This window comes from Oncorhynchus mykiss, chromosome 17 (assembly GCF_013265735.2).
Source record: "Oncorhynchus mykiss isolate Arlee chromosome 17, USDA_OmykA_1.1, whole genome shotgun sequence".
NCBI classification, from domain to species: domain Eukaryota; kingdom Metazoa; phylum Chordata; class Actinopteri; order Salmoniformes; family Salmonidae; genus Oncorhynchus; species Oncorhynchus mykiss.
The window spans coordinates 53,442,905-53,470,043 of NC_048581.1; the positions used below are offsets into that span (position 1 = coordinate 53,442,905).

At 41.5% G+C, this 27,139-nt stretch overlaps 1 protein-coding gene and 1 long non-coding RNA gene across 2 annotated transcripts in view; one reads left to right on the forward strand and one right to left on the reverse strand.

Annotated features, from left to right (window-relative positions):
* Nucleotides 1-530: 530 nt before the first annotated feature.
* On the reverse strand, nucleotides 531-25,979 carry LOC110494081. The gene is made up of 3 exons (XR_005037004.1): nucleotides 25,737-25,979; nucleotides 12,801-12,961; nucleotides 531-1,612 (listed from the first exon to the last, which is right to left on the reverse strand). It is a non-coding gene; the product is annotated as an uncharacterized LOC110494081 (long non-coding RNA).
* The window catches only part of cfap20dc (CFAP20 domain containing), a 54,452-nt gene continuing 52,543 nt past the window's right edge, over nucleotides 25,231-27,139 (forward strand). The window contains exons 1-2 of the mRNA XM_021568790.2: nucleotides 25,231-25,685; nucleotides 25,778-25,867. Of these exons, the coding sequence (XP_021424465.2) occupies nucleotides 25,665-25,685; nucleotides 25,778-25,867 (111 nt within the window). The 5' untranslated portion in view covers nucleotides 25,231-25,664. The remainder of the gene's footprint in view (nucleotides 25,686-25,777; nucleotides 25,868-27,139) is intronic.

Sequence of the window (27,139 nt, forward strand, 5' to 3'; positions counted from 1 at the left end):
AGTTCAGAGTGGTCCCCTTACGGACCATTTGATAAAGATAAGGTTAAAAGCACTGCATGACTGTCTAAAAAGATTTGGGAATTAAAGTCTCAGACAAAGATTGGCATAGCTTCCGCCCAAAAATATAATCGCCAAGATATCAGAACCTTCGTCAAGAATTTAAATACATTAAATCACTGGAACACTTTGAATCACAATGTCCCTATGGTTTTCCTAATGCTCTTTCACTGGATGATGATGGAGGAGATGATGATGATGATCATTTGGCCTGTTTAGGTCGTACCTATAAATATAATATGTAAACGTTGATAATTACAAAGTGACTCATCAAATAGCTCTTATTCTAATTCGGACAGGCGAGATGGAGAGAGACAGGGTACTGCCACTGAACTTTGAAGAAATCACAAAGGGAGGGGCAGGTGAGCTACTCACCAATAGTGCATAAGTGGTGTGAGAAACTCCTGTCTCTAGTCTATTTGACTTTTTATTCAATTCCCTTATGGGATAAAATGATTTCCTTATGAGTTATCAAGGGTTGTAATTAGTTTATTTTTATTTTTTTCCTTCTGAAGAAATGTAGGTGGGCAGTAAAGCAAAGCTATTCCTACACATTCCTATGCCCTCATAGAAATGTCATTCTGTAGGTGGTTTCTGAAACTAATTAAATGTTGGTAAGAATCCATTGAGCTCCCTGGTTAGGGAGGGTTTCCTCCCCAGGGCTGAGAGAGAAAGCACTGTTGTGTACTCCAGCCAATAACAAGCTACTCTAATAAGTGGTTGATTACTGTAACCAATTATATCAATTTCATACTCTGTTGGCTACATATGGGGAGGGTTTTACGATTTGCCACCGACACTGTTGGGTTACCTTGGAAGCATGTATCACGGTGTGAGTCATGTGTCCAAAAAGTGAACGGTCAGTGCATGCAGAAAACGTACTACATGCACCGATTTGCCAAGAACACAATGCAGGAAAACGAGTACCCACTTCTTAGTCTTGACTACCAGTTCCCTGGGGCCCATTAGTAAAATATGCAAATTGATTTGGCAAGGCCTATGAGAACCCCAGCATCCCCTCCATGTGCTATCCCAGATCTGCATCTGTTGGATGACACTATGATGAAGTACTGTTTAGCTCTCTGACTAACTGTTTCCGAGCTGTTCGCTCACAGGTCTCTGATGCCCAGACCCTCCCAGATGACCGTCCACATTGCGATCTCCAGTCTGGAAGTTGGGTAATGGGCAGGAGGCACCACAGAGGTAAAGAACCTTTAAAACCCAGGTGGAACGGACCACATCAGATCGCCCTCACCCCCGTAACAGATGTAAAGTTCTTAGGAAAAGACACCTGGATCCACGCCTCCCACTGCAAGCATGCAGCAGAGCAGGAAGAAGATGTTACTCCTGCAACAAAGTAGGGGCACTCTGCTCATCCTGGGACTCACAGCTATTGTGTCTGTGGGCATCCTCTGGGTGGTAGCAGACTTTGAGGCAGGTGAAAGTGCTAGTAACCTCTCCCCGACCTCTCCGCTCCAACAAGGCCCGGCTTCCACAGGGTGAAGCCAAGAAGAGTACATATGAAACCTGCCTGGACTCTGACGACCCCACAGACCTGAAGAGGGAAAAAAAGAGGACATGAACATGATGGGGTTTTCCCCAGGTCAAACACTTTCTTACATTTAGCTAATAATGTCTCTGTACTACAGAATGCATCAGATTGTTAGGTTTGTGGATTGTTACTAGACAGTGCTGAGACTATGCCATTACGAGCTGTAACCCTCGGTGCTTATGAAATATTGATGTGGACCAAAGCAGGTAACTATGCTTGATTGGGTGGAGGATGAGGTGTTTTATATTAGAAGATTTTAATAATCACACCTCTCTTCCCAAGCAACCCATCACCCTGGTCCTACTCTCAGGTTATGTGTTATATAGCAAATGGAACCGGTCTCCAGTTGGGGGATAGTCATTGTAAGTATAACCTTTCTATCTACAATAACATAACCATGCTTTTCCTGTTGAGAAATGGAACATTCCACCCTAACATGTCATTAGGGATACGTTATAAACTTAAGAATGTCAGTGTGTATGCTAAACGTATACTAGCGTTCAAAAAATTTAGGGTCACTTAGAAATGTCCTTTTTTAAAAAGAAAAGTACATTTTCCATCCAATAAAACAACATCAAATTGATCAGAAATACAGTGTAGACATTGTTAATGTTGTAAAGGACTATTGTAGCTGGAAACGGCAGATTGTTTTATGGAATATCTACATAGGCATACAGAGGCCCATTATCAGCAACCATCACTCCTGTGTTCCAATGGCACGTTGTGTTAGCTAATCCAAGTTTATCAATTATGTTAGCACAGCTGAAAACCGTTGTCCTGATTAAAGAAGCAATAAAACTGGCCTTCTTTAGACTTGTTGAGTATCTGGGGCAAAATGGCCAGAAACAAAGACCTTTCTTCTGAAACTCGTCAGTCTATTCTTGTTCTGAAAAAAGAAAGCTATTCCATGTGAGACATTTCCAAGAAAAGATCTCGTACAACGCTGTGTACTACTCCCTTCACAGAACAGTGCAAACTGGCTCTAACCAGAATAGAAAGAGGAGTGGGAGGCCCCGGCGTACAACTGAGCAAAAGGACAAGTACATTAGAGTGTCTAGTTTGAGAACCAGACGCCTCACGTGTCCTCAAATGGCAGCTTCATTAAATAGTACCCGCAAAACACCCGTCTCAACGTCAACAGTGAAGAGGCGACTCCGGGATGCTGGCCTTCTAGGCAGAGTTGCAAAGAAAAAGCCATATTTCAGACTGGCCAATAAAATAAAATATTAAGATTGGCAAAAAACACACACTGGACAGAGGAAGATTGGAAAAAAGTGTTGTGGACAGACAAATCTAAGTTCGGATGACAAAGAGGAACATTCGTGAGACGCAGAAAAAATGTGATGATGCTGGAGGAGTGCTTGTCGCCATCTGTCAATCATGGTGGAGGCAATGTGATGGTCTGAGGGTGCTTTGGTGGTCGTAAAATGGAAGATTTGTACAGGGTAAAAGAGATCTTGAAGAAGGAAGGCTATCACTCCATTTTGGAACACCATGTCATACCCCGTGGACGGCGCTTAATTGGAGCCAATTTCCTCCAAACTTTTGAACTTTTGAATGGTAGTGTATGTCCTCAGTAAGTGGAACTATGTATATGTGGGGGGAACGCCTACTATTATCTGCCTAAAAATTGGTCAGGATCATGCTATGCTGCCTATGTTGTTCCTGCGTACTATCCCAATACCTACAAATCACCCTTTCTCCAACTTGTATAGGAGGACCATTGCATCTTGTCCTGCAAAACATTTTTTCCCCCTCTGCATTAATCCCTAATTACGTCTTGACAGTTGCACTTGATTCCATTAGAGAACTAGCAAAGAATGGGCAATGCTACTGCTATTGAATAATTTACTGCTGAACTTGTGGCTATGCGTAGTATGGTCTTACAGAATAGATTGGCTTTGGATATTCTCCTAGCATCTAAGGGAGGCACCTGTGCGGTAGCTGGTCAAGAATGCTCTACTTATATTCCAGACTCCCCTATGGGTTTTGCTGAGTCATTTGCCACTATTAGACATGTGGTTGATACTGTGGCAAAGCGAGATAACGAGTGGGGTTGGGATCTGTTTGCATATGTGAACGCTAGCCTTTGAGAACATTGAAACTCTTGTGTTGCAATGTCTCCTGGTACTGGTTGGATTCCTTCTGATATTGTTCTCTGTTCTCATGCCTGATGACCTTGGTGAGGAGATTGTGTGAAACAGCAGTATCCCCTCCCCACCAGATGGTCATGACCACAGAAGTCAGCTTAAAATTACCTGACGGATCTGGTCACTGTTTCATCCTTTCACCCAGATTTCCCTATCAGAGATGATAGTACCTACTGTCATCGAAATGACCCCGATCCCTATGAACCTCCCTTTTCCCCAGATTATTATTATTAAGTTACCGTTCAGGAGTTCCATTCAGATCACCCCTTTTAGTGTAAAATGAAAATGTCATTTTTTTCCAGAAGGTTTTAAGTTCTGTCTGACAGCTCAGATATATCATGTATGGTGATGATTATGGTTTTCATGGCATCAAAGGGGGAATTGTGGTGGCAGAATTGGGGTGAGCTGTTGAAACGTCTTAAGGTTTATGCTCTGTTCTGATGTTAGGCATTTCATAGACTCCTGTTATGTCTGCACCGTAACACATTGTGTTCTGGAACTGTTGCTGTATAAAATAACTGTTCCTGAAACTTATTTTATCTCCTAAATAGGACAAACACTTCAAAACCTTGATTCTTATTATTTATTTTTATTTGTTACTTTTTTTTGTGCCATTTATGAATGTGCGTTTCTCTGGGCTAGTAGTAAAGGCCTAATTCAATATTTTATCAAATCATTTTGAAATATATATATATATTTTTTTTACCTAAAGGGGTTCTAAAATCAAATAGCTATGATCCCCTTAGACTTTAAATAATTAAATTAGTCTCTGCCATATCTTTGGATCGAGTTTTTGACAACACTATACTGATTCCCCTTAGTGAGGACACTGATATCTGATACAGCAGCTTCCTCCTCATGTCCTTCAAACACGAGCTCCCTATGGTCCCTCTCTGACACACACACACACCAGTCCTTCAACAGAACGTCTTCTTTCATATCCCTTCTGATTAAGGAATATTGATACATCTAAGAAATGTATTCTACCATCCATCTTATTAGCAACATTGTATCCAGGTCTCTCTTGAAAGAGCCATTGTCATCTCAACGATACAGACTTGGCTAATTAAAGGTTAAATAAATGTATTTGATATATTATTCCATCCCTTCGTCTGCTCACTGTAATATATGTGCCTCTGCTCTCTACTGTATGATTTCACTCTGGCATCTGATCTGAATGGAGACCACTACAGTATAGGCCTAGTAAATCCAATTCTTCTATCCCCCACATCTGATGCATTAGATATCGGCCCAGTCAGCAGACAGTACACAACGAAGAGCGGTTCCGTACTTCACTGTCATTCTCCACTCAGCTCAGCAGCTGCCAAGCAACCAGGCTACATACAGTACACTACAAACCAGGAGATGCAAGACCACCAACACCAGGAACATCTGGGACCAGGCTACATAAACACATCTTTAGATCTGTAGGAATGCTGTGATGTCGATGGGTGTAGAGGTGTCTGATTGGCCCATGTCTTTCACCAGTCACCTACTGACAATACTGAAAATGTGCCTGTATGTGAGTACGTACAGTGTCTGTTAGTATGTTATATGCTTGTCTTCGTGTGTAAAGCATGAAGTGTGTGTTGCCATAATCAGGCATAAAGAGCATTGCTTTGTAGTACAACGTAGTAGCCTACATCAGGCAATTAAGAGTCTACCTGCTTTAACTACAGGCAAAATAAACTAAATCTAATGCAAATTGATGCAAGCTTTTCCTAGCTGATATAGGAAACTTGGCAACTGCTCAGTATGAAAACTGGTTCAGATGTGTGTGCATGAATCTGACACCAGAGGTTGCCTGGGGCAACATTAAGTATAAATAACTAAGGTCAGACAAGAAAAAAAAAGATTTTCCTCCTAGGCAATGAGATAATTAGATGTCAAGCTGCATTATGGGTAATTAATGTGGAAAAGTGTTATTACATATGAAACAAACCAACACCATAACAACATGTTAATTGTTATACTTCCAACTGTTGCAATGAATGAGACTAACATGGATAGCAAGTTTGACTGAATCAAAGTAAAACTGAATTAAAAAGTAATTAAGAGTGAATGTAATTATTAACTAATATACTGTAGTCACAAAAAAAGGTTGTTTTCAACAAGGTTGATGTAGTTTGTCTTGTCTGTTGGACTGAATAAAAAGGAAAGCTCAATCGCTCTATTGGCTGACCTATAGTTCACTGCTTATTAGTTTACCTTGAGCCTTTCTCTAGACCAATGACTGTTTAAATGAATGGACAAAGCCATTGATCAAATGACACTATTAATTCTTATGTGAAGACTCAATAGCGCATTGAAGCCAAATGAAGTCGTTTAAGATGGAGAGTAATGGAGACATTCCTTTACCTAACATGCGCAGTTTGAGCTAAACCAGGAAGGCTAGTTCAGTGTCGCCCCCTCTCATTGATTAAACAAGTTGAAGGCCGACTAGGGTACTACAGGCTGCCATTAGCAACTAAATTATCCTTAACTTTTTCTGTGTGCAAATTTAAAATAATCACACATATACAGTACATTTGGAAAGTGTTCAGACCTCATGACATTTTGTTGCGTTACAGCCTTATTCTAAAATGAATTAAATAAAAATAATTCAGCAATCTACACACAATACCCAATAATAACAAGACAAAAACTGTTTTTTTGCAAAACCCCCCCCCAGAAATACTTCATTTACATAAGTATTCAGACCATTCGCTATGAGGCTCAAAATTGAGCTCAGGTGCATCCTGTTTCGATTCATCATCCTTGACGTTTCTACAACTTGGGAGTCCACCGGTGGTATAATCAATTGATTGGGCATGATTTGGAAAAAGCTGTCTATTTAGGTCCCACAGTTGACAGTGCATGTCGGACCAAAAACCAAGCCATGAGGTCGAAGGAATTGTCTGTAGAGCTCCAAGACAGGATTGCATCAAGGCACAGATCTGGGGAAGGGTACCAAAAAATGTGTCAAGCATTGAAGGTCCCCAAGAACACAGTGGCCTCTGTCATTCTTAAATGGAAGAAGTTAAGGTCCACCAAGACTCTTCATAGAGCTGGCCACCAGGGAGGTGAGTAAGAACCCGATGGTCACTCTGACAGAGCTCCAGAGTTCATTTGTGGAAATGGGAGAACCTTCCAGAAGGACTACCATCTCTACAGCACTCCACCAAATCAGGCCTTTATGGTAGAGTGGCCAGACGGAAGCCATTCCTCAGTAAAAGGCACATGACAGCCAGCTTGGAGTTTGCCAAAAAGCACCAAAAGACTCTCAGACCATGAGAAACAAGATTCTCTGGTCTGATGAAACCAAGATTGAACTTGTTGGCCTGAATGCCAAGTGTGACATCTGGCGGAAACCTGTCACCATCCTACCGGTGAAGCATAGTGATGGCAGCATCATGCTGTAGGGATGTTTTTCAGTGGCAGAGACTGGGAGACTAACCAGGATCGAAGCAAAGATTAATGGAAACAAAGTACAGAGAGATCTTTGATAAAAAAATCTGCTCCAGACGCTCAGGACCTCAGACGACAAGGTTCACCTTCCAACCGGACATTGACCCCAAGCACACAGCCAAGACAACGCAGAAGTGGCTTCGGGACAAGTCTCTGAATGTCCTTGAAGGAACCAGCCAGAGCCCGGACTTGAACCAGATTTAACATCTCTGGAGACCTGAAAATAGCTGTGCATCAACACTCCCCATCCAACTTGACAGTGCTTGAGAGGATCTGCAGAAAAGAATGTGAGAAACTACCCAAATACAGGTGTGCAAAGCTTCTAGCGTCATACCCAAGAAGACTCAAGGTTGTAATCGCTGCCAAAGGTGCGTCAACAAAGTACTGAGTAAAGGGTCTGAATACTTATGTGAATGTGATTTTTTGTAAAAATGTAATTATTTTTATATATTTGCCAAAATGTCTAAACATCTGTTTTTGCTTTGTCATTTTAGGGTATTGTGTGTAGACTGATGAGGGAAAAAACAATTTAATAAATTTTAGAATACGGCTCTAACGTAACAAAATGTGGAAAAAGTCTAGGGGTCTGAATACTTTCCAAATGCACTGTATCTGGTGTATTAGAAGCAATTATTTGTACCATGAATGTCTTCGACAAAAATATTTTATTTACACAAAAATTGACCACAAAGATCTGCATTTCTCTATTCACTATTATGGGGGATCCTATTTTCTGCTAACATTGACATCAATACCGTGGTCGGCCTTGAACTTACGTGGCTTCAATGAGAGGGGGCAGGCGTTCTCCCATGCTATATACAGGCCATGTGACACGACATGACACCGACACAGTACACCTCAGACTTGCCATAGGGTTACTGCCATGCTGTCAACAGGTCAAGCCAAGTGGTCAGCCAACAAACATAGAGACAACACCCCATGTCACGATTTACGAGTGAAAAGGGAACTTTTACAGTTCCGTTCCATAGTGGATTGGTGTACCAGGGATGTTAGTATGATGTGACTTTCTTTTGGTATTCCACAAGCCTATACCTCTGACCTCAAAAAGAAACAGAGGCTAATCGCAAAGGCTCATTTCATTACAATGCCCCCTCGCATACTCCCTTACACGCCCTAATTTATCTGACACTTCAAGAAGAGGCTGCTTGTTTGACCCAGACAGACCCTTTGCTCTGCGCCAGGTCTTAGGTAAGGATAATAGACCAAGATTTGCTTTCACTTTAATTATATTTTTGTTTTTTGAGAGACTTGGACGCTGTGTGACAATCTTAATCGCTACGCACGCACACACAATTATCATATGACGGAGTGGGAAGCACTGCAAGTGTGTCAGATCTTCTCAGTCACTGGTTGGTCGGTTTAAAAGTTCATTGGAAAGAGGATGGGGATGGCTAAGAGGCTCAGCGTTTGATCTGCACCCTTAAAAAGGTCCTCTCATCTTTGATATCCTCAGACACTTCTGGGTCACTGGTATGTTATGGATAAACATTAACTACAGCCCTACTAATTTTTTTTACATTAACTCTAAAAGGGACAGCGTTACCAGCTACATGTATATTTGGGCAGCCAAAAAACTGTATTAAAAATCTGTCAAGTTATTCAACACTTAACCCGATCTGTGGGCCAAACATGGTTGAACACGGATGTTCCATTATTGGCTGTTTACTGTTAGCATGCTTCCATAGATATTTGGTCTTGGGTACAATGTTATAAGCTCTTTGAGGTCAAACCAGGTCAAGCACTAGGCCATGTGAGGCTGACTTTTTTCTTGTTGAGCCAAGACTTCCTTCAGGCCGAAGAGGAGGCACAAACTCAGGACACAGCTATTTCTTTACGATAACAGTGGAACAGTGCTCTTCTTGTGTTGTGAACAATCACCGACAAGGACTCCGGCATGTAGCACAGTTTACCATCTGATAGAAGACCGCACGGATAGCACTTAATCCAATGGCGCCACCGCAGATCCTCATCCTACTCTCTGCATGCGCGCTGGTTTGGAGTTGTTGACTGGGGTAACCATAGTTACCAAAAATAATACAAGTTTACAACAGGAATAAATGCAATGCGCAATATAATAATAACAATTTCAACAATGCTCCTAATAGGAAACAGCACAGCTAGCACATCATGCAATGCAGCCGCCACAGATAATCATCGTACTCTCTGTACACACTGTAGAAAAGACATGACCCCCCAAGACACATTGAATAACCAGCCTTAGCTGAAATTATATTCAACAAAATGCACCACAAAAGAAACGCCACATCTCCTGTTTAATATTCCGGCAATGTTAATAACCAAATTGATATAACTTGTGTATTCCGATCTGCACTTAGGAGTATAAAAATCACTTTTGATGTACAGTGCTTTGCAAACCATTTAACTTACCGCTGGTTTGACGCTCGTTGACTGAGATGATTCTAACTCAAACACCGCCCCTCGTAAGCAAGCCACACAAACCAGCCAGTAAGATTCTATATTGAGTGGGTGGAGGCAAGACAACAACAAAAAACAAAAAAAACATTGGCTTACAATAGAGTGGCAAGGGGAATCACCAATAAAAACTCTGTTACACTAGTATAGACTAGTTACTGTCGGTAATATTGCAGTAAAATTACCATTTGATTATTTTCCAATTACACTCCTCAGGTGTCCCGTCACAAACACTTAGCTCCCCTGCCCCTGTAGAGTACATGAATCAGAAGCAGCCAGCAGCCACTGAGCCCACTCTGTGTAATTAACCAGATATGTTGTGACACACCTCCTTCCACAGGTGTGTGTGTGTCCAACCCTGGATATTCCGTGACACACACTCCTTCTTCCACAAGTGGATTACAATTAGAGCTGCTGTGGATGTTTTTTTTTTTTTTACTGAGCTTGAAAACCAAAGCAGAGATCTAGCTATTGAACCCCTTGACTCACAAGTCTCTGCTAGATATACTAGTGAACACAGGGTGGATGCCCCGTCAAATGTGAATGAAAAAAAAAAGATCTCCTCAAAGGGTATTTGTTTCAAGCAGTGAACAGTGAACAGTGAACAGTGTTAAGTACATAGACACAACTTCTTATCTGAACACAGGAACATGTGAAGCTGCTCACTTTAAGCATGAACCCTATTGCATACCTAGCATCAAATAATAAGAATCATTCCGGCCTTTCTCTGGAGCCGACGAACACCTCTTTAATCTATCCTTCCTTCATCACTCCCGAGTGGACCTGTGATGACAGAGGAGAAAAGGGGAAATGAATAGGACTCTGTTGCGACACCATTTCACTGGTGGGTGTACTGAGCCCCCTTTCAATTACTTGGGGTTCAGCGGATTCTCTATTTAAATTTGGCAAATGGAACGTTATTGTTTAAAATAAAATGTCAACTTGCAGATTCGGAGTCCTCCGCTTAATAAAACAACATAACCTATTTCAGAACTCATTATGATGTAAATTGAACCCTTGAGAAGGTTGTTTTAAATACAGAAAAATAATACAATGAAAAAAAAAAAAAAAAACTATCACACAGAGAAAGAACAAAAAGAGTTGCAAAAAAAAAAAACTGTTTAGAAACAAAATAGTTTTCTACAATGTATTTCCTGTCATTTGTGGAGTGGCAGATTTACAGCCTGCAGTGGGATGCTGGAGGGAAATGGAGCTACTTACTGTACAGAGAGGCCGAGAGGCGCTTTGTGACAATGAAGTGACAGGGAAAAAACTATTATGAGTCAGAGGCTGTCACAGTTTCTCTGCCATTAGTGTGTGTGTTTTGTGTCTGTGTATGTGTGTGCCTGTATGTCACAGTGTCATACCATTAGCAGGAGGTAAGGCTAGATGAAAATGAACTCCGCTGTCATGAGGCAATGTTTCTCTCAGGAGACCACAACCTTTAAATTAAGTCAACTTCCCGATCTGCAATACGCTCCTCTGACAGTGAATAATTTGCAGTTTATTAGCAGCTCAATCTGAGCCGAACAGGAAGAAAGAACACTATACAAATGTCTGTGTGTGTGTTTCAGAACCAGATTAATGGCCATAACACCGACAGTGACACCTTTAAAAAGACACAAATCTCTGTAGATGGACGGCGTCAGAATGAAGCTTTTAACCTAAACTTTACTTCCTACAATCAATACAACATACAACACAGAAATGAGGGGAGGGGATCAGTGATTGTACATGTACGTTCTTTTCAAATGTTCCTGCTGTAATAATTATATGCCTGTTGTTACAAACAGTAAGACAAGCAGAGGGGATAGAGAGAAAGAGGGAGGGGGGCATTGCGTACAAAGGAGGGGAAGGAGATTGATGCAAAGTAATTAGGGGTTGTGACAGTCAGAGATTTCTGAATTGGCCTGGACAACAAACCACCTGATGAAAATGTGTTTCCCTCTTCATATCTGCAAAACATTTTTGGGGAAGAACTGCCTCCTTGGCTATGACCTGCAAACAGTAGCCTAAGCGTAATAAGGCAGACAAAGCATGAACTAGTGTGTGAAATATGGACTGTCCCTCATGTCACCGATCCCCTCCCCTCATTTCACTGATCCCCTGCCCTCATTTCACTGATCCCCTCCCCTCATTTCACCTATCCACCCCTGTAATTTCACCGATCCCTTCACCTCATTTCACAGATTCTCTTCCCTCATTTAACCGATCCACCCCCGTTATTTCACCGATCCCCTCGCCTCATTTCACCGATCCCCTCGCCTCATTTCACAGATTCTCTTCCCTCAATTCACCGATCGCCTCACCTCATTTCACCGATCGCCTCACCTCATTTCACCGATCCACCCCCGTTATTTCACTGATCCCCTCCCCTCATTTCACCGATCCCCTCGCCTCATTTCACCGATCCCCTCGCCTCATTTCACAGATTCTCTTCCCTCAATTCACCGATCGCCTCACCTCATTTCACCGATCGCCTCACCTCATTTCACCGATCCACCCCCGTTATTTCACTGATCCCCTCCCCTCATTTCACCGTTCCCCTCCCCTCATTTCACCGTTCCCCTCCCCTCATTTCACCGTTCCCCTCCCCTCATTTCACCGTTCCCCTCCCCTCATTTCACCGTTCCCCTCCCCTCATTTCACCGTTCCCCTCCCCTCATTTCACCGTTCCCCTCCCCTCATTTCACCGTTCCCCTCCCCTCATTTCACTGATCCCCTCCCCTCATTTCTGTGTTGTATTTTAGAACAAAGCAAGATGGAACCACACCTTTTCTTGGATTTCTCTGCTAAGCGGTTGTCCCAAGCCAGGCCAGGGCCCTCAATTTCTAAAGGGAAAGAGGTCGAGCCAAGCCCACAATCCAATCTCAACACTTGGCCAATCTACACATAACATCGGCCTACCCAGTGACTCATCCACTCACGCCAAGCTGCCGTCCGATCCAAGCGAAACACATCTTGTTTCTAAACCCATTTGTATGACCTGATCATCTTCCGGTCAGTCACAGCAGATTGTTTCCCCAGAACTCATTCCACCCAATGGACCTTCCTGACCTCCCTTCCTCCCCAGCCAACACTGTGTCCTGGGACTCCCAAACCCCCCACTACCACCCAGTAACAGCTGCATGTGTACTCACCCTGAGACAATGAACGTTATTTTGTCCATGTTGTGAGCTATGTAGCAAGTTTTCTTTGATTCAGTTTTGCGTCCTGTTTGCTTGATGTAGTGAGGATTGTTGTAGATGTGGCCCATCTGCCGCTGGTCTCTGGCACACACAACCTGCACACTGCTCCAGCCCTGGCACATGTATAGGGGAGATCAAGGTAGATGGAAGCATACATCAACAACTGATGGAACGATTCAGAAAGCCACACACGTCATACATGACATAACAAAAAGAACATAAAAAAACACGAGTCAACAAATCTCAGAACTCCACAGTTTGCTGAGGAATCACAGATCAGATATCCACAGTTAGAAGAATTCTGACTGATTTCCAAAACATACAAGGTAAACACATACTGTATAAAGTGAAATGAGGTGAGGAGGAATTTTAAACAGAAATTCAAACACAAAGACCAGGGAGGTTTTCCAACGCCTCGCAAAGAAGGGCACCTATTGGTAAATGGGTAAACATAAAAAAGCAGACATTGAATATCCCTTTTGAGGATGGTGAAGTTATTAATTACACTTTGGATGGTGTATCAATACACCCAGTCACTACAAAGATAGAGGTGTCCTTCCTAACTCAGTTGTCGGAGAGGAAAGAAAACACTCAGGGATTTCACCATGAGGCCAATGGTGACTTTAAAACAGTTAGAGTTTAATGGCTGTGATAGGATCAACAAACGTGTAGTTTATACAATACTAACCTAATTGACAGAGTGAAAAGGAAGCCTATAGAAAATAAAACATATTCAAAAACATGCCTGTTTGCAACAAGGCACTAAAGTAATACTGCAAAAAAGAATGTGTCAAAGCAATTCACTTTTGTCCTGAATACAAAGTATTATGTTTGGGACAAATCCAATACAACACATTACTGAGTACCTCTCTCCGTATTTCCAAGCATGGTGGTGGCTGCATAATGTTATGGGTATGCTTGTAATCGTTAAGGACAGGGGAGTTTTTCAGAATAAAAAAGAAACAATGTTGCTAAGCACAGGCAAAATCCTAAAGGAAAACCTGGTTCAGTCTGCTTTCCATCAGACACTGGGAGATTAATTCACCTTTCAGCAGGACAATAACCTAAAACACAAGGCCAAATCTACACTGGAGTTGCTTACCAAGAAGAAAATGAATGTTCCTGAGTGGCCGAGTTACAGTTTTGACTTACTTTAAAAAAACTACGGCAGGACCTGAAAATGGTTGTCTAGCAATGATCAACAACCAGTTTGCCATAGCTTTAAAAAAAGAAAAAAAAGAAGAAGAATGTGCAAATGTTGCACAATCCATGTGTGGAAAGCTTTCAGAGACTTACCCAGAAAGACACTGTAAGACAGCTATAAGGCAGCTGTAATCCCTGCCAAAGGTGCTTCTACAAAGTATTGACTCAGGGGTGTGAATACTTATCTAAATTATATATTTCTGTATTTAATTTAATACATTTTATTAAAACATGTTTTCACTTTGTCATTATAGTGTGTAGATCGATGAGAGAAACAAATATATGTAATCCGTTTTGAATTCAGGCTGTATCACAACAAAATGGGAAGTAAGTGATGACTACTTTCTGAAGGCACTGCAAAATGAATTATTAACATCTGTTTTTTAAAGATTTAATATTTCAAAATATAATAGAAGAAACGGGGGGCTCTGTCACTAGAGTAATTGGGTGAGATTCAAAGACATTTGACTGGATGTTTTTGCCTAATTGGCAGTAGCTAACGATGTCTGCTAAGCTGAACAAAGTTGGTGTTAATGGCTGTCCTTTTCATGATGCCAATTTAGTAATCCTAGAAATGGAACTGAAATGACAACTTGGTCAAGTTGGTTGTTATTTTTGAAGTTGTTTTCTAGTAATTGCAAGAAACCTATTAAAGATTCATAGATTATGAACACACGTGACTGTGCTATCTTTGCGTTGTTTGTAACTTGTTTTGTACATAATGTTGCTGCTACTGTCTCTTATGACCGAAAATAACTTCGGGACATCAGAACAACGATTTCTCACCACGAACTGCAAGAAGCGTTCTCCTTTAACGAGTCCAACAAAAAGGATATACTGCTTTCCCGGGAACAGGCCCAAATCTATGTCATTTGACGGGGTGCAGGGGTGCCTTCTGAGAATCCGTACGCGAGCGAGTAAACTCCCAAAGCCATCGGTTCTACTGGCTAACATGAAATCATTGGAAAATAAAATTGATGACCCATGATTATCCTACCAACGGGACATTAAAAAATGTAATATCTTATGTTTCACCGAGTACACGGACAATAGAGCTGGAGCGGTGGGGGTGTGGGTCTTTTAGTCACTAACAGCTCATGCTCATAATATTAAAGAAGTCTCGAGGTATTGCTCGCCTGAGGTAAAGTACCTTATGATAATCTGTAGACCACACTATCTACCAAGAGAGTTCTCATCTATATTATTCATAGCCGTCTATTTACCACCAGACAGATGCTGCCACAGTAAGGTCCACACTTGTTGTATTCGGCGCATGTCACAAATAAAGCTTGATTTGACATGACATAGTTTGAAAGGGTCAATCAGCAGTTGAAAGACAAACAAAGTGCCCTCCCCGCCACTGTTTCGATAAAAAGCTGAGGGATAGGGATGGAGAAATGTAATCACTCTCAAACTGCTCAACTGTGCTGCTCATATGATTATGCACAAAGTCATTATCCAGAAGGTGATTACCAAGAAGCAATAACATCACATTAAGAAGTACATTTATCCTCCAATCAGTCAGCGTGCTGATAGCTTGATCTGCAATATGATTACAAAATGTCCTCGATTGAACCAAACTATCTCTGGCTCATGCCCCTACCCCTATTACTGTATGAGAATGTTGGTGGCTATAACACTTAGATGGACATGAAGTCATGTCTGAGTCAGTTTTCTATGCAGAGGTTAGATTGGCTACGTTCTCTGCCGGTATTCTTGTAAGTGTAAAAGAATGAGTGTTATGTGAACAAAGAGATTCCGAAATGTTTTGAATCAAATTGTTCTGGGCTGGCCTTCCGTTGTAGTGAACACTTGTTCTTTTAGTGGATGAGAAGTGTGTGTGTGTGTGTGTGCATACGTGTGAGAGAGTGATACGTCTAGCGTACAACGTGTGTGTGCATGCATGACATGAATTTACATCAACTGACACGTTGGACCTCTTGTAGGGAGCAAATTCTATTAAGTGACATTTCCATGATCCGTAACAGCTCACAAAATCTAATTTAGCTCTAATTTGCTGTTGTCATCATCATTATTATTGCAATACATGTAAATACAGGAACTCCATATGCCTCAGCTAAACCTTTATATGCAAATTAGGCTCACTTTCCTCTGTGGATGATCACTGGAGCAAACCAAACTGAATAGCAGTGTGTATGTGTGTGTGTGTGTGTGTGTGTGTGTGGTGGTGTGGTGTGTTCATTCTGTTTGCTTATTTCAGTTTATATTTCTATTTGGCTGAAACATTGCCTCCAAACCTACATTATGGTACGAAATATGCTCTACAATTTGCAACGGTGCTCAGTAGAGCAGCACGGTCAATGCACCGAGCACTGAGAAACAACATACATCTCAAATCTTCTCATGAAAAACACATTTGTTGTCATGTCATCCCTCCCAGTGAGTCACACAATCAATGAACAGGAACAATCAAGGAAGTCAATTTCATGCCATTATAACAGGATTGCTTCTCCTTGCCACAACCTGGGCTCGAACCAGGGACCCTCTGAACACATCAACAACTGCCTCCCATGAAGCATCGTTACCTATCGCTCCACAAAATCCATGGCCCTTGCAGAGCAAGGGAAATAAATACTTCAAGGTCTCAGAGCGAGTGATGTCGCCGATTGAAATAATAGCACACACCGCTAACTAGCTTGCCATTTCACACCTGTGTTGTGTCTTTGGCTATGCCAGATTAAGTGATATGACATGCTATTCTATAAAATAATTTCTCTGTAATTCATATTACCCGATTAAGCTAATCAGGTGAATGTAATTATTACGAATGTATCGTGGGGCACCACGAAAGGATGTTTATAGAGCTGTTATCTTCCGAATAAACTCTTAAAGACCTAGTAATCTTTTACATCAATAGCTATCAATATTTAAACATCACCTTGTTTAGTGTGAAAGTTGTAAATTCTTGGTTATCTTCACGAACCCTGGCTAACAAGTTGAATCAGCAATACAAAATATGGTTTAATTATTTATTTACTAAATGCCTAAATAATCACACAGAATTACATATACACAGAATGTATCATACATTGATTACAAATTATGTCATAACGGAAAACGGACGGAACAGATATGACAGCTGGTTACACAAAGAAAGGGGGTGAGGTTTTGAATGAAAGAGCGGGAAGACTGAGGAACAAAAGGACAAGCTATGTCGCTATCAAGCCGTAGGCAGCTATACTATCGTAAATACAGTATCTTATGCATTCTAAATTACTGCCCATTTGAAAAAGGAAAATGCAATAAACATTTACTCTGAGCTGCGCTTCGATCGGTAGTAGATGGGAGGCCGGGTTGTCCTTTGAAGAATGTCTGGTGGTAGAATGGATACTTGGTAGTACCGTCGTCTTGTGGTAGAACAAATACTCTGTCCGTCTACAGTTGCTGCGCTAGCGCGACGGCTAGGAGGTATCACTTCTTTAGTGAATAGGAGTTCAAAGTTCATACCAAGTTGCTATGCTATATGCATATGCTATATTCTGGCTGGTATAGTCGGTATATAATCCATCCTTCCGGCATGTAGGTTGTCACCTTCACATTGAAATTCAATGCTAATTTCATTAGGTTCTCTAGGGTTGGCTTAGTTCTGTAGGTGGTCTTTGTCCTGTCAACGTGGGGACCTCAAGTCCACACATCCTTGGAACAGGAAGTTACATTTTCGTAAATGTGTTTCATAGTTTACAACCCATGTCTTGGGCGGGGCCTCTGAGTGAGCAGAGTGTTGTTCTTCTGACAAACCGTTCTCTCATTAAGAAGCTAAAATTACATTTAATCTTTTCACAAACAGTTTCATATTTAAACATTTAAACTGCACAACAATTCCATGTGAATCTAGAATGTGTCGACTTTCCAAGACAGAGTTTATGTCATCCTGTCATTAGTAATAATGTCTCAGACAACTGATCTGAGATCATATTCATTAAGTACCAACACATATTTTCAACTGGTTGGATTATCGAAATATGGTTCCGTTTCCCATCTTTTGATGTCACCAGACAGAGTTTGCATGTTAACAAAGGGATTTTCAATAGTCACATCGGTAGAGTAGAGAGAGGAAAAAGGGGAAAGGTATTTATGGGGGTCATAAACCTCCCCCATCAGGCCAACGTCATGACAACGGTTATACCTTTAATGGTTTTGATACCTCTTGTCTATGTGTATCACACTTTCCTAAGCTTAGCAGTGAATTCAAAAGTAAGAGTTAGGCATATGCAGTGGTACTGTACGGTATGCATGGGAGGCAATTTGACTTTAAAGAGGTATTGTTACTGTATGTTCTTAGCTCCCAGAGTATTGGACATTATCCATCCATGAAGTGTTCATTAGGCATGCGTTAAATCCAAGGTACTGTATCCTCCTTCAGCAATTTTATTTTTTTCACCATTATTTAACAAGGTAGGCCAGTTGAGAACAAGAACAAGCAAGCAAAGCCCTCCGTCTTTATACTCGGTAGTGAATAATATTCCTAAATTAACTTTCAGGATTACAGTCAGAGTAGCGTGAGCCAAATTAAATGATTTCTGTTTGCCATTAATGAGAACAAAGTACAGTTTCAGTCAAAAGTTTGGACACAACTACTCATTCTATGAAATAACACATACTCATGTAGTAACCAAAAAAGTGTTAACTTCTTGATGCACCCATCCCATAAGCGGGATCATTTTTGTCAACATCCGCTGAATTGCAGAGCGCCAAATTCAAATAAATTACTAAAAACATTTCATTTTCATGAAATCACAAGTGCAATATAGCAAAACACAGTGTAGATTGTTGTTAATACACCTGGCGTGTCAGATTTTTAAAAAATCTTTCAAAAAAGGCAAAAGCATACCAAGCGTTTATGTAAGGACATCTCTCTCAACAGACAAAATATTAAAGAGCTAGCAGCAAAGTAGATTGGTCACGAAAGTCAGAAAAGCATTAAAATGAATCGCTTACCTTTGATGATCTTCTGATGTTTGCACTCACAAGACTCTCAGTTACACAATAAATGTTCCTTTTGTTCCATAAAGATTATTTTTATATCTAAAATACCTCCATTTGGTTGGCACATTATGTTCAGAAATCCACAGGCTCGAGCGGTCAAGACCGGGCAGATGAAAATTCCAAATAGTATTCGTAAAGTTCGTAGAAACATGTCAAATGGTTTTTATAATCAATCCTCAGGTTGTTTTTACAATATATAATCGATAATATTTCAACCGGACTGTAGCTTCTTCAAATGAGAGAGAGAGAAAACATCTGCTCCAAGCTGTTGAGTATGCAAAACGCTGCTGGCACCCAGCCATCCAATGACGCGATGTGATCTTTCACACTCATTTTTCAAACTAAAAGCCTGAAACTATGTCTAAAGACTGTTCGCAACATGTGGAAGCCATAGGAAAAGGAATCTAGTTGATATCCCTTTAAATGGAGCGAAGGCAGGCAATGGAAAAGAGAGCTTTCAGGAAAAGCAGCACTTCCGGGTTGGATTTGTCAGGTTTTCGCCTGTAATATCAGTTCTGTTATACTCACAGACAATATTTTGACAGTTTTGGAAACCTTAGTGTTTTCTATCCTAATCTGACAATTATATGCATATTCTAGATTCTGGGCCTGAGAAATAGGCAGTTTCATTTGGGTACATTTTTCATCCAAACCTCAAAATACTACCCCCTACACTCAACAGGTTAAAGAAATCAAAATATATTTTATATTTGAGATTCTTCAAAGTAGCCACCCTTTGCCTTGATGACAGATTTGCACACTCTTGGCATTCTCTCAACTAGCTTCATGAGGAATGCTTTTCCAGCAGTCTTGAAGGAGTTCCCACATATGCTGACCACTTCTTGGCTGCTTTTCCTTCACTCTGTGGTCCAAATCATCCCAAACTATCTCAATTGGATTGACTTCGGGTGATTGTGGAGGCCAGGTCATCTGAGGCAGCACTCCATCACTCTCCTTGGTCAAATAGCCCTCATACAGCCTGGAGGTGTGTTGGGTCATTGTCCTGTTGAAAAACATATGATAGTCCCACGAAGCACAAACCTGATGGGATGGCGTATCTCTGCAGAATGCTGTGGTAGCCTTGCTGGTTAAAAGTGCCTTGAATTCAAAATATATCCCAGACAGTGTCACCAACAAAGCACCCCCACACCATCACACACCCTCCTCCTCCATGCTTCACGGTGGGAACCCCACATGTGGCGATCATCCGTTCACCTACTCTGCGTCTCACAAAGACACGGAGGTTGAAAACAAAAATCTAAAATTTGGACTCATCAGGGCAAAGGACAGATTTCCACCAGTCTAATGTCTATTGTTCATGTTTCTTGGCCCAAGCAAGTCTTCTTCTTATTGGTGTCCTTGAGGAGTGGTTTCTTTGCAGCAATTCGACCATGAAGGCCTGATTCATGCAGTCTCCTCTGAACAGTTGATGTTGAGATGTGTCTGATACTTGAACTCTGTGTAGCATTTATTTGGGCTGCAATCTGAGGTGCAGTGAACTCTAATGAACTTATCCTCTGCAGCAGAGGTAACTCTTGGTCTTCCTTTCCTATGGTGGTCCTCAGGAGAGCTAGTTTCATCATAGCGCTTGATGGGTTTTGCGACTGCACTTGAAGAAACGTTAAAAGTTATTGAAATTTTCCGGATTGACTGACCTTCATGTCTTAAAGTACAGATGGACTATTGTTTCTCTTCGCTTATTTGAGCTGTTCTTGACACAATATGGACTTGGTCTTTTACCAAATAGGGATATCTTCTGTATACCACCCCTACCTTGTCACAACACAACTGATTGGCTCAAACGCATTAAGAGAGAAAGAAATCCCACAAGCCACACCTGTTAATTGTCCAAACTTTCGACTGGGACTGTATATTAGCAATCTATGTATGACCAAAAGTAGTATGTGGACACATGCTCGTAGGACATCTCAATCCAAAATCATGGGCATTAATATGGGGTTGGTCCCCCCTTTGCAGCTGTAAAAGCCGCCGCTCTACTGGGAAGACCTTCCACTAGATGTTGGAACATTGCTGCAGGAACTTGCTTCCATTCAGCCACAAGAGCATTTAGTGAGGTTGGGCAATTAGACCTGGCTCACAGTCGGCGTTCCAATTCATCCCAAAGGTGTTCGATGGGGTTGAGGTCATGGATCTGTGCAGGCCAGTCAAGTTCTTCCACACCAATCTCGACAAACAATTTCTGTATGGACCTCGCTTTGGGCACGGGGGCATTGTCATGCTGAAACAGGAAAGGGTCTACCCCAAACTGTTGCCACTAAGTTGGAAGCAAACTCTAGAAAGAATCGTTTAGAATGTATGCTGTAGTATTGTGATTTCTCTTCACTGGAACTAAGGGAACTAGCCCGAACCATGAAAGACAGCACCAGACCATCATTCCTCCTTCACCAAACTTTACAGTTTGCATTATGCATTAGGGCATGTAGCGTTCTCCTGCCAAACCCATATTTGTCCGACGGACTGCCAGATGGTGAAGCGTGATTCATCACTCCAGAGAACACGTTTCCACTGCTCCAGATTCCAATGGCGGCGAGCTTTACACCACTCCGGCCAATGCTTGGCATTGCGCATGGTGATTTTAGGCTTGTGTGCGGCTGCTCGGCCATGGAAACCCACTTCATGAAGCTCCCGACGAACAGTTATTGTGCCAACATTGTTTCCAGAGGCAGTTTGGGACCCGGTAGTGATTTTAGCAACCAAGGACAGACGATTTTTACATACTACGTGTTTCAGTGTTCGACGGTCCTGTTCTGTGAGCTTGTATGGCCTACCACTTCGTGGCTGAGCCGTTGTTACTCCTAAACGTTTCCACTTCAGAATAACAACGTTTACATTTGATCGGGGCAGCTCTACCAGTGCAGACATTTGATGAACTGACTTGTTGGAAAGGTGGCATCCTCTGACATTGAAAGTCACTGAGCTCTTCAGTAAGGCCATTCTACTGCCAATGTTTGTCTTTGGAGATTGCATAGCTGTGCACTTGATTTTATACACCTATCAGAATTGGGTGCGTCTGAAATCGCCAAATCCACTCATTTGAAGGGGTGTCCACATACTTTTGAATGTTATGTTATGTTATGTATTATGTATTATATATTATGTTTAACTCTTCTTGAAGTCAATTTGCAGTTTACAACATTTTTATTACTGTATTCCGACCATCCGCTCAAGAAAGTTGATGATCCCTGCCCTAGACCCACTACAATTTTCATACTGCCCCAACAGCTCCAAGAATGACGCAATCGCCATCTGAACAAGATGAATACCTATGTAAGAATGCTGTTCATTGACTACAGCTCAGCTTTCAACACCATAGTTTCCTCCACGCTCATCACTAAGCTCAGGGCCCTGGGTCTGTACCCCGCCCTGTGCAACTTGGCCCTGGACTTTCTGGGGGTGGTGAAGGTAGTCAACAACCTCAGCAACGCTGATCCTCAAAATGGGGGCCCCACAAGGGTGCGTGCTCAGCCCCCTCCCGTACTCCCTGTTCACCCATGACTGCGTTTCCACGCATGTCTCCAACTCAATCATCAAGTTTGCTAATAACACAACAGTGATAAACCTGATTACCAACAATGATGAGCCTACAGGGAGGTCAGTGACCTGGCAGTGTGGGGACGGAACAATAACCTCTCCCTCAACGTCAGTAAGACCAAGGAGCTGATCGTTGGCTAAAGGAAACAGGGGGGGCGAGCACGCCCACATCCACATCGACTGGGCTACAGTGGAGCAGGATGAGAGCGTCCAAATCACTAAGAACATAAAATGGTCCACACACACACGCGCACAGTTGTGAAGAAGGCACGACAGTAGCTCTTCCCCCTCATGAGGTTGAAATGATAATCTCTTGAAATAGTTGAACACGTTATTTGTATTAATTGTATTTAAATTAAATAGGCAAGTCAGTTAAGAACAAATTCTTACTTACAATGACAGCCTACATTGGCCAAACCCGGACGACGCTGGGCCAATCGTGCTCCGCCCTATGGGACTCCCAATCACCACCGGTTGTGATCCAGCCTGGATACGAACCAGGGACTGTAGTGACACCTCTAGCACTGAGATGCAGTGCATTAGACCGCTGCGCAACTCGGGAGCGCAGCGGTTATTACTCCAACCTGGTGAAAGTGACAAGTTTCATTTTCACCAAAAACAACCTATATCGAAAAACAACCCTTCGATTTAAAGGCCTGCACAAGTGCAGTTCGGCGAGAAACGACCGTTAGACCCGATGATGTGTTTCTGTGCATGAGCTTAGCTAGCCAACATCGCTTACAAGTGTGATCAGGGATTTCTATTGGAGAAACAGTTTCTGCATATCTTAATACTGTACTGTCTTTGATTAAACTATTATTGTTCCTGTGTTATAACACTAAGCAACATTTTATTAGCACAATGTTAAATAATAATCTGGTAATTGCATTTTAATTGCATAACAGTGAGTTGGGTGTTTTTTAAACTACTCTACACTACTTTATTCAACTTGTGTGATAACTCAATTATTAAGTAATTAAAAAGCCATTTCTAAAGTCCTATATAACAACAATGTTGCTATTGTAGAAATCATAAAGTTACTACATGAACTTGAAGTCAGGTGTTACTGTATTAGCTTACATGTATGTCTCACTCATTAATGATATATTTCTTAGTCATTTTGAAAATGCAAAACTGTTCTACTCTAATTTTGAGATGAGTCAATTTATTGCCTAGCTCTAGCTTAATGCCTGAAAGTGTCATTTATCCATTTTTTTCAGGCCTAAACATGTGTCTTGTTTGCTTTACATTTGTAGCATTTCTTTCAGTTCTTTTGATTGATAAATGTTAAAGGTCGACTCAGTAATATGATAAACAGCATAGTGTGTCAATTTCTGCAACACCTAAGAGCTTTGAAGCGCGAGGCTAAACTTCTCAGCTGTTTTGGTCCCGTGGCTCCCACGCTGTAAGAGCGTGAAGCAAATCTGTGCACATGCACAGTGTGATTGTGTGAGAGTGAAGTCTTGCATCTCACTCATCTCAATATTTGGTGCTGTTCGTAAAATGTTCTCCAATCATTAAGTATTTAATTCTAGGATATATATACACACACACACACACACACACAGACACACACACACACACACACACACACACAAACTGAACAAAAATATAAACGCAAGATGTAAAGTGTTGGTCTCATGTTTCATGAGATTAAATTAAATATCTCTGAAACATTACATATGCACAAAAAGCATATTCAACAACAAAAATCTCAGAAATGTGTTTACATGCCTGTTAGTTAGGATTTATCCTTTGCCAATATAATCCATCCAATAAGCTGATTAAACAGCATGATCATTACATAAGTGCACCTTATGCTGGAGACAATAAAAGGCCACTCTAAAATGTTCAGTTTTGTCATACAACACAATGCCGCAGATGTCTCAAGTTTTGAGGGAGTGTGCAATTGGCATTCTGACTGCAGAAATGTAATGTTAATTTCTCTACCATAAGCCGCCTCCAATGCCATTTTAGAGAATTTGGCAGTACGTCCAACCGGCCTCACAACCGCAGGCCACGTGTAATCACGCCAGCCCAGGACCTCCACATCTGGCTTCTTCATCGTCTGAGACCAGCCACCGGGACAGCTGATGAAACTGAGGAGTATTTCTGTTTGTAATAATGCCCCTTTCTGGGGAAAAAATGTATTCTGATTGGCTGGGCCTGGCTCCCAAGTGGGTTGGCTGGGCCTGGCTCCCAGGCCCACTGATGGCAGCGCCGCTGCCCAGTCATGTGAAATCCATAGATTAGGGCCTAATGAATTGATTTCAAATGACTGATTTCCTTATATGAACTGTAACTCTGTAAAATGGTTGAAAATATTGCATGTTGAATTTATATTTTTGTTTAGTATTAAGGCCAGGCACCACACCCTCATAGGGTAATTTGGCTGATAAATGCTGATATTTGCATATAGCACAAATCCCTGTTTTTTGGACACTGGATGTCAGCCTAAATATTTTGGTTTCATTTTGTTAAGACATTCCTGGACTGGACCTTCATCCTTCTATCTGTGAAATACTAAAGACATGTACGTAAAATGCATTTTTGGCCGTCTAGAAGCTGTCTTTTGCTGTTTTAAAGTTAATTGCCTGCAATTCTACACATTTTACTATCTCATATGCAGACTGGGATAGACTGGCTAGATCTGATCTCGATACAGTAGTGCAGCCTCGTGCTACAGTGTAGCATCTTGTCACCATGGAGACACCCCGACTCAAATGACTAGGGAACTTGACTGTGGATTTTAGCTAGCAGACTTTGGCATTTGCCAGTTAGCTAGCAAACATTGAAACTCACGGATGAAGAATTATTTCGAGAATTTGCTCTGTTTTGGAACACTCCTGTGGCCAGCGTGCCGACAATCTTAGATTGTAAAGCCAACACTGGACTGATAGCAAGACACATGCATGCCGAGGTTAAATAAAATGACGTTAGCCAGCTAACGTTACTGTAGCCAGCTATTGGAAGTGGTCACATGCCAGTCCAGAATGTTATCTAGCTAGCTAACATTAGTGGTTAACAAAGGAAAGAAGATATCCTACCTGAAAGATGTTTAAGAACGAATATCAGGTAAATCTTAGTTTAACAAATCTTCAATGTACAACATAGCCTGACCGTTACCTTTCAAACACTCATGAAAACAAATGGCATTTCCTTCAAAGGGTGGAGCTGCTGTAGAGATCTTCAGTGCACAAGGGAAAGATCCTGTTGCAAAATGGAAACTTTGTGGCGGAAAATCAGCTATAAATAAAGTGAGTTGCATATTGAGCCAGACATATTGCATGATTTTTCCCATTCAATTGTAGGTCGGAAAAAATAGCACCCTCCCCCCCGCTATGCTTCTTCCGGGTCTCCCTGCCTGTCTGCGCCTTAGGTTATACGTTATAAAAGCCAAGCCGATTTAGGCTGTATTGCAAATTAGTGCCTGTCAAATGTGTTCTCCTGAATCAACACTAAGTGTTAATTACTATTACAGGGCACCAGACTAACATTTTACACTTTTAAGGTTGGTGGCACCAGCCCATGATTTGGTCAGACCCAAATCCTGATCACACCCAAATCATGAGAAATCATCTTATGAAATCATTCATAGTGTTTTACTAATATTAAGAAGTATAATAAATAGACTACTGAGGTAGGCCTATTCATTAAATAAGTTGTTTCACCTAACAGGTCCAAGCAGGAATGTATAATTCAAGATGGTTTTATGTGCTAACTAATTCCAATCATTGTCATGAATTTTGGGTTGACAATGAAACTATAGTTGTTATTCTACTGTCAAAATAGGACTCCAGAATTATTATTTTTTGTTCGTTAATTACATACATCTTTATGTGCACTAACTAATATCATAGGCGTATTAATTTGCAATTACCCAGTGCATTCGGAAAGTATTCAGACCCCTTTACTTTTTCCACATTTTGTTACATTACAACCTTATTCTAAAAAGGATTAAATACACACAATACCCTATAATGACAAAGCGAAAACATAAAAAACAGATACCTTATTAAGAATTCAGACCCTTTGCTATGGGACTCGAAAATTGAGCTCAGGTACATCCTGTTTCCATTGATCATTCTTGAGATGTTTCTAAAACTTGATTAGAGTCCACCTGTGGTAAATTCCATTGATTGGACATGATTTGGAAAGGCACACACCTTCCTATATAAGGTCCCACAGTTGACAGTGCATGTCAGAGCAAAAACCAAGGCATGAGGTCGAAGGAATTGTCCCTAGAGCTCCGATACAGGATTATGTCGAGGCACAGATCTGGGGAAGGGTAAAAAAAATTGTCCCCAAGAACACAGTGGCCTCCATCATTCTTAAATGGGAGAAGTTTGAGTCCACCAAGAGTCTTTCTAGAGCTCGCCGCCTGGCCAATCGGGGGAGATCGTCCTTGGTCAGGGAGGTGACAAAAAAGTTCCTCTGTGGAGATGGGACAACCTTCCAGAATGACAACCATCTCTGCAGCACTCCACCAATCAGGCCTTTATGGTAGAGTAGCCAGATGGAAGCCACTC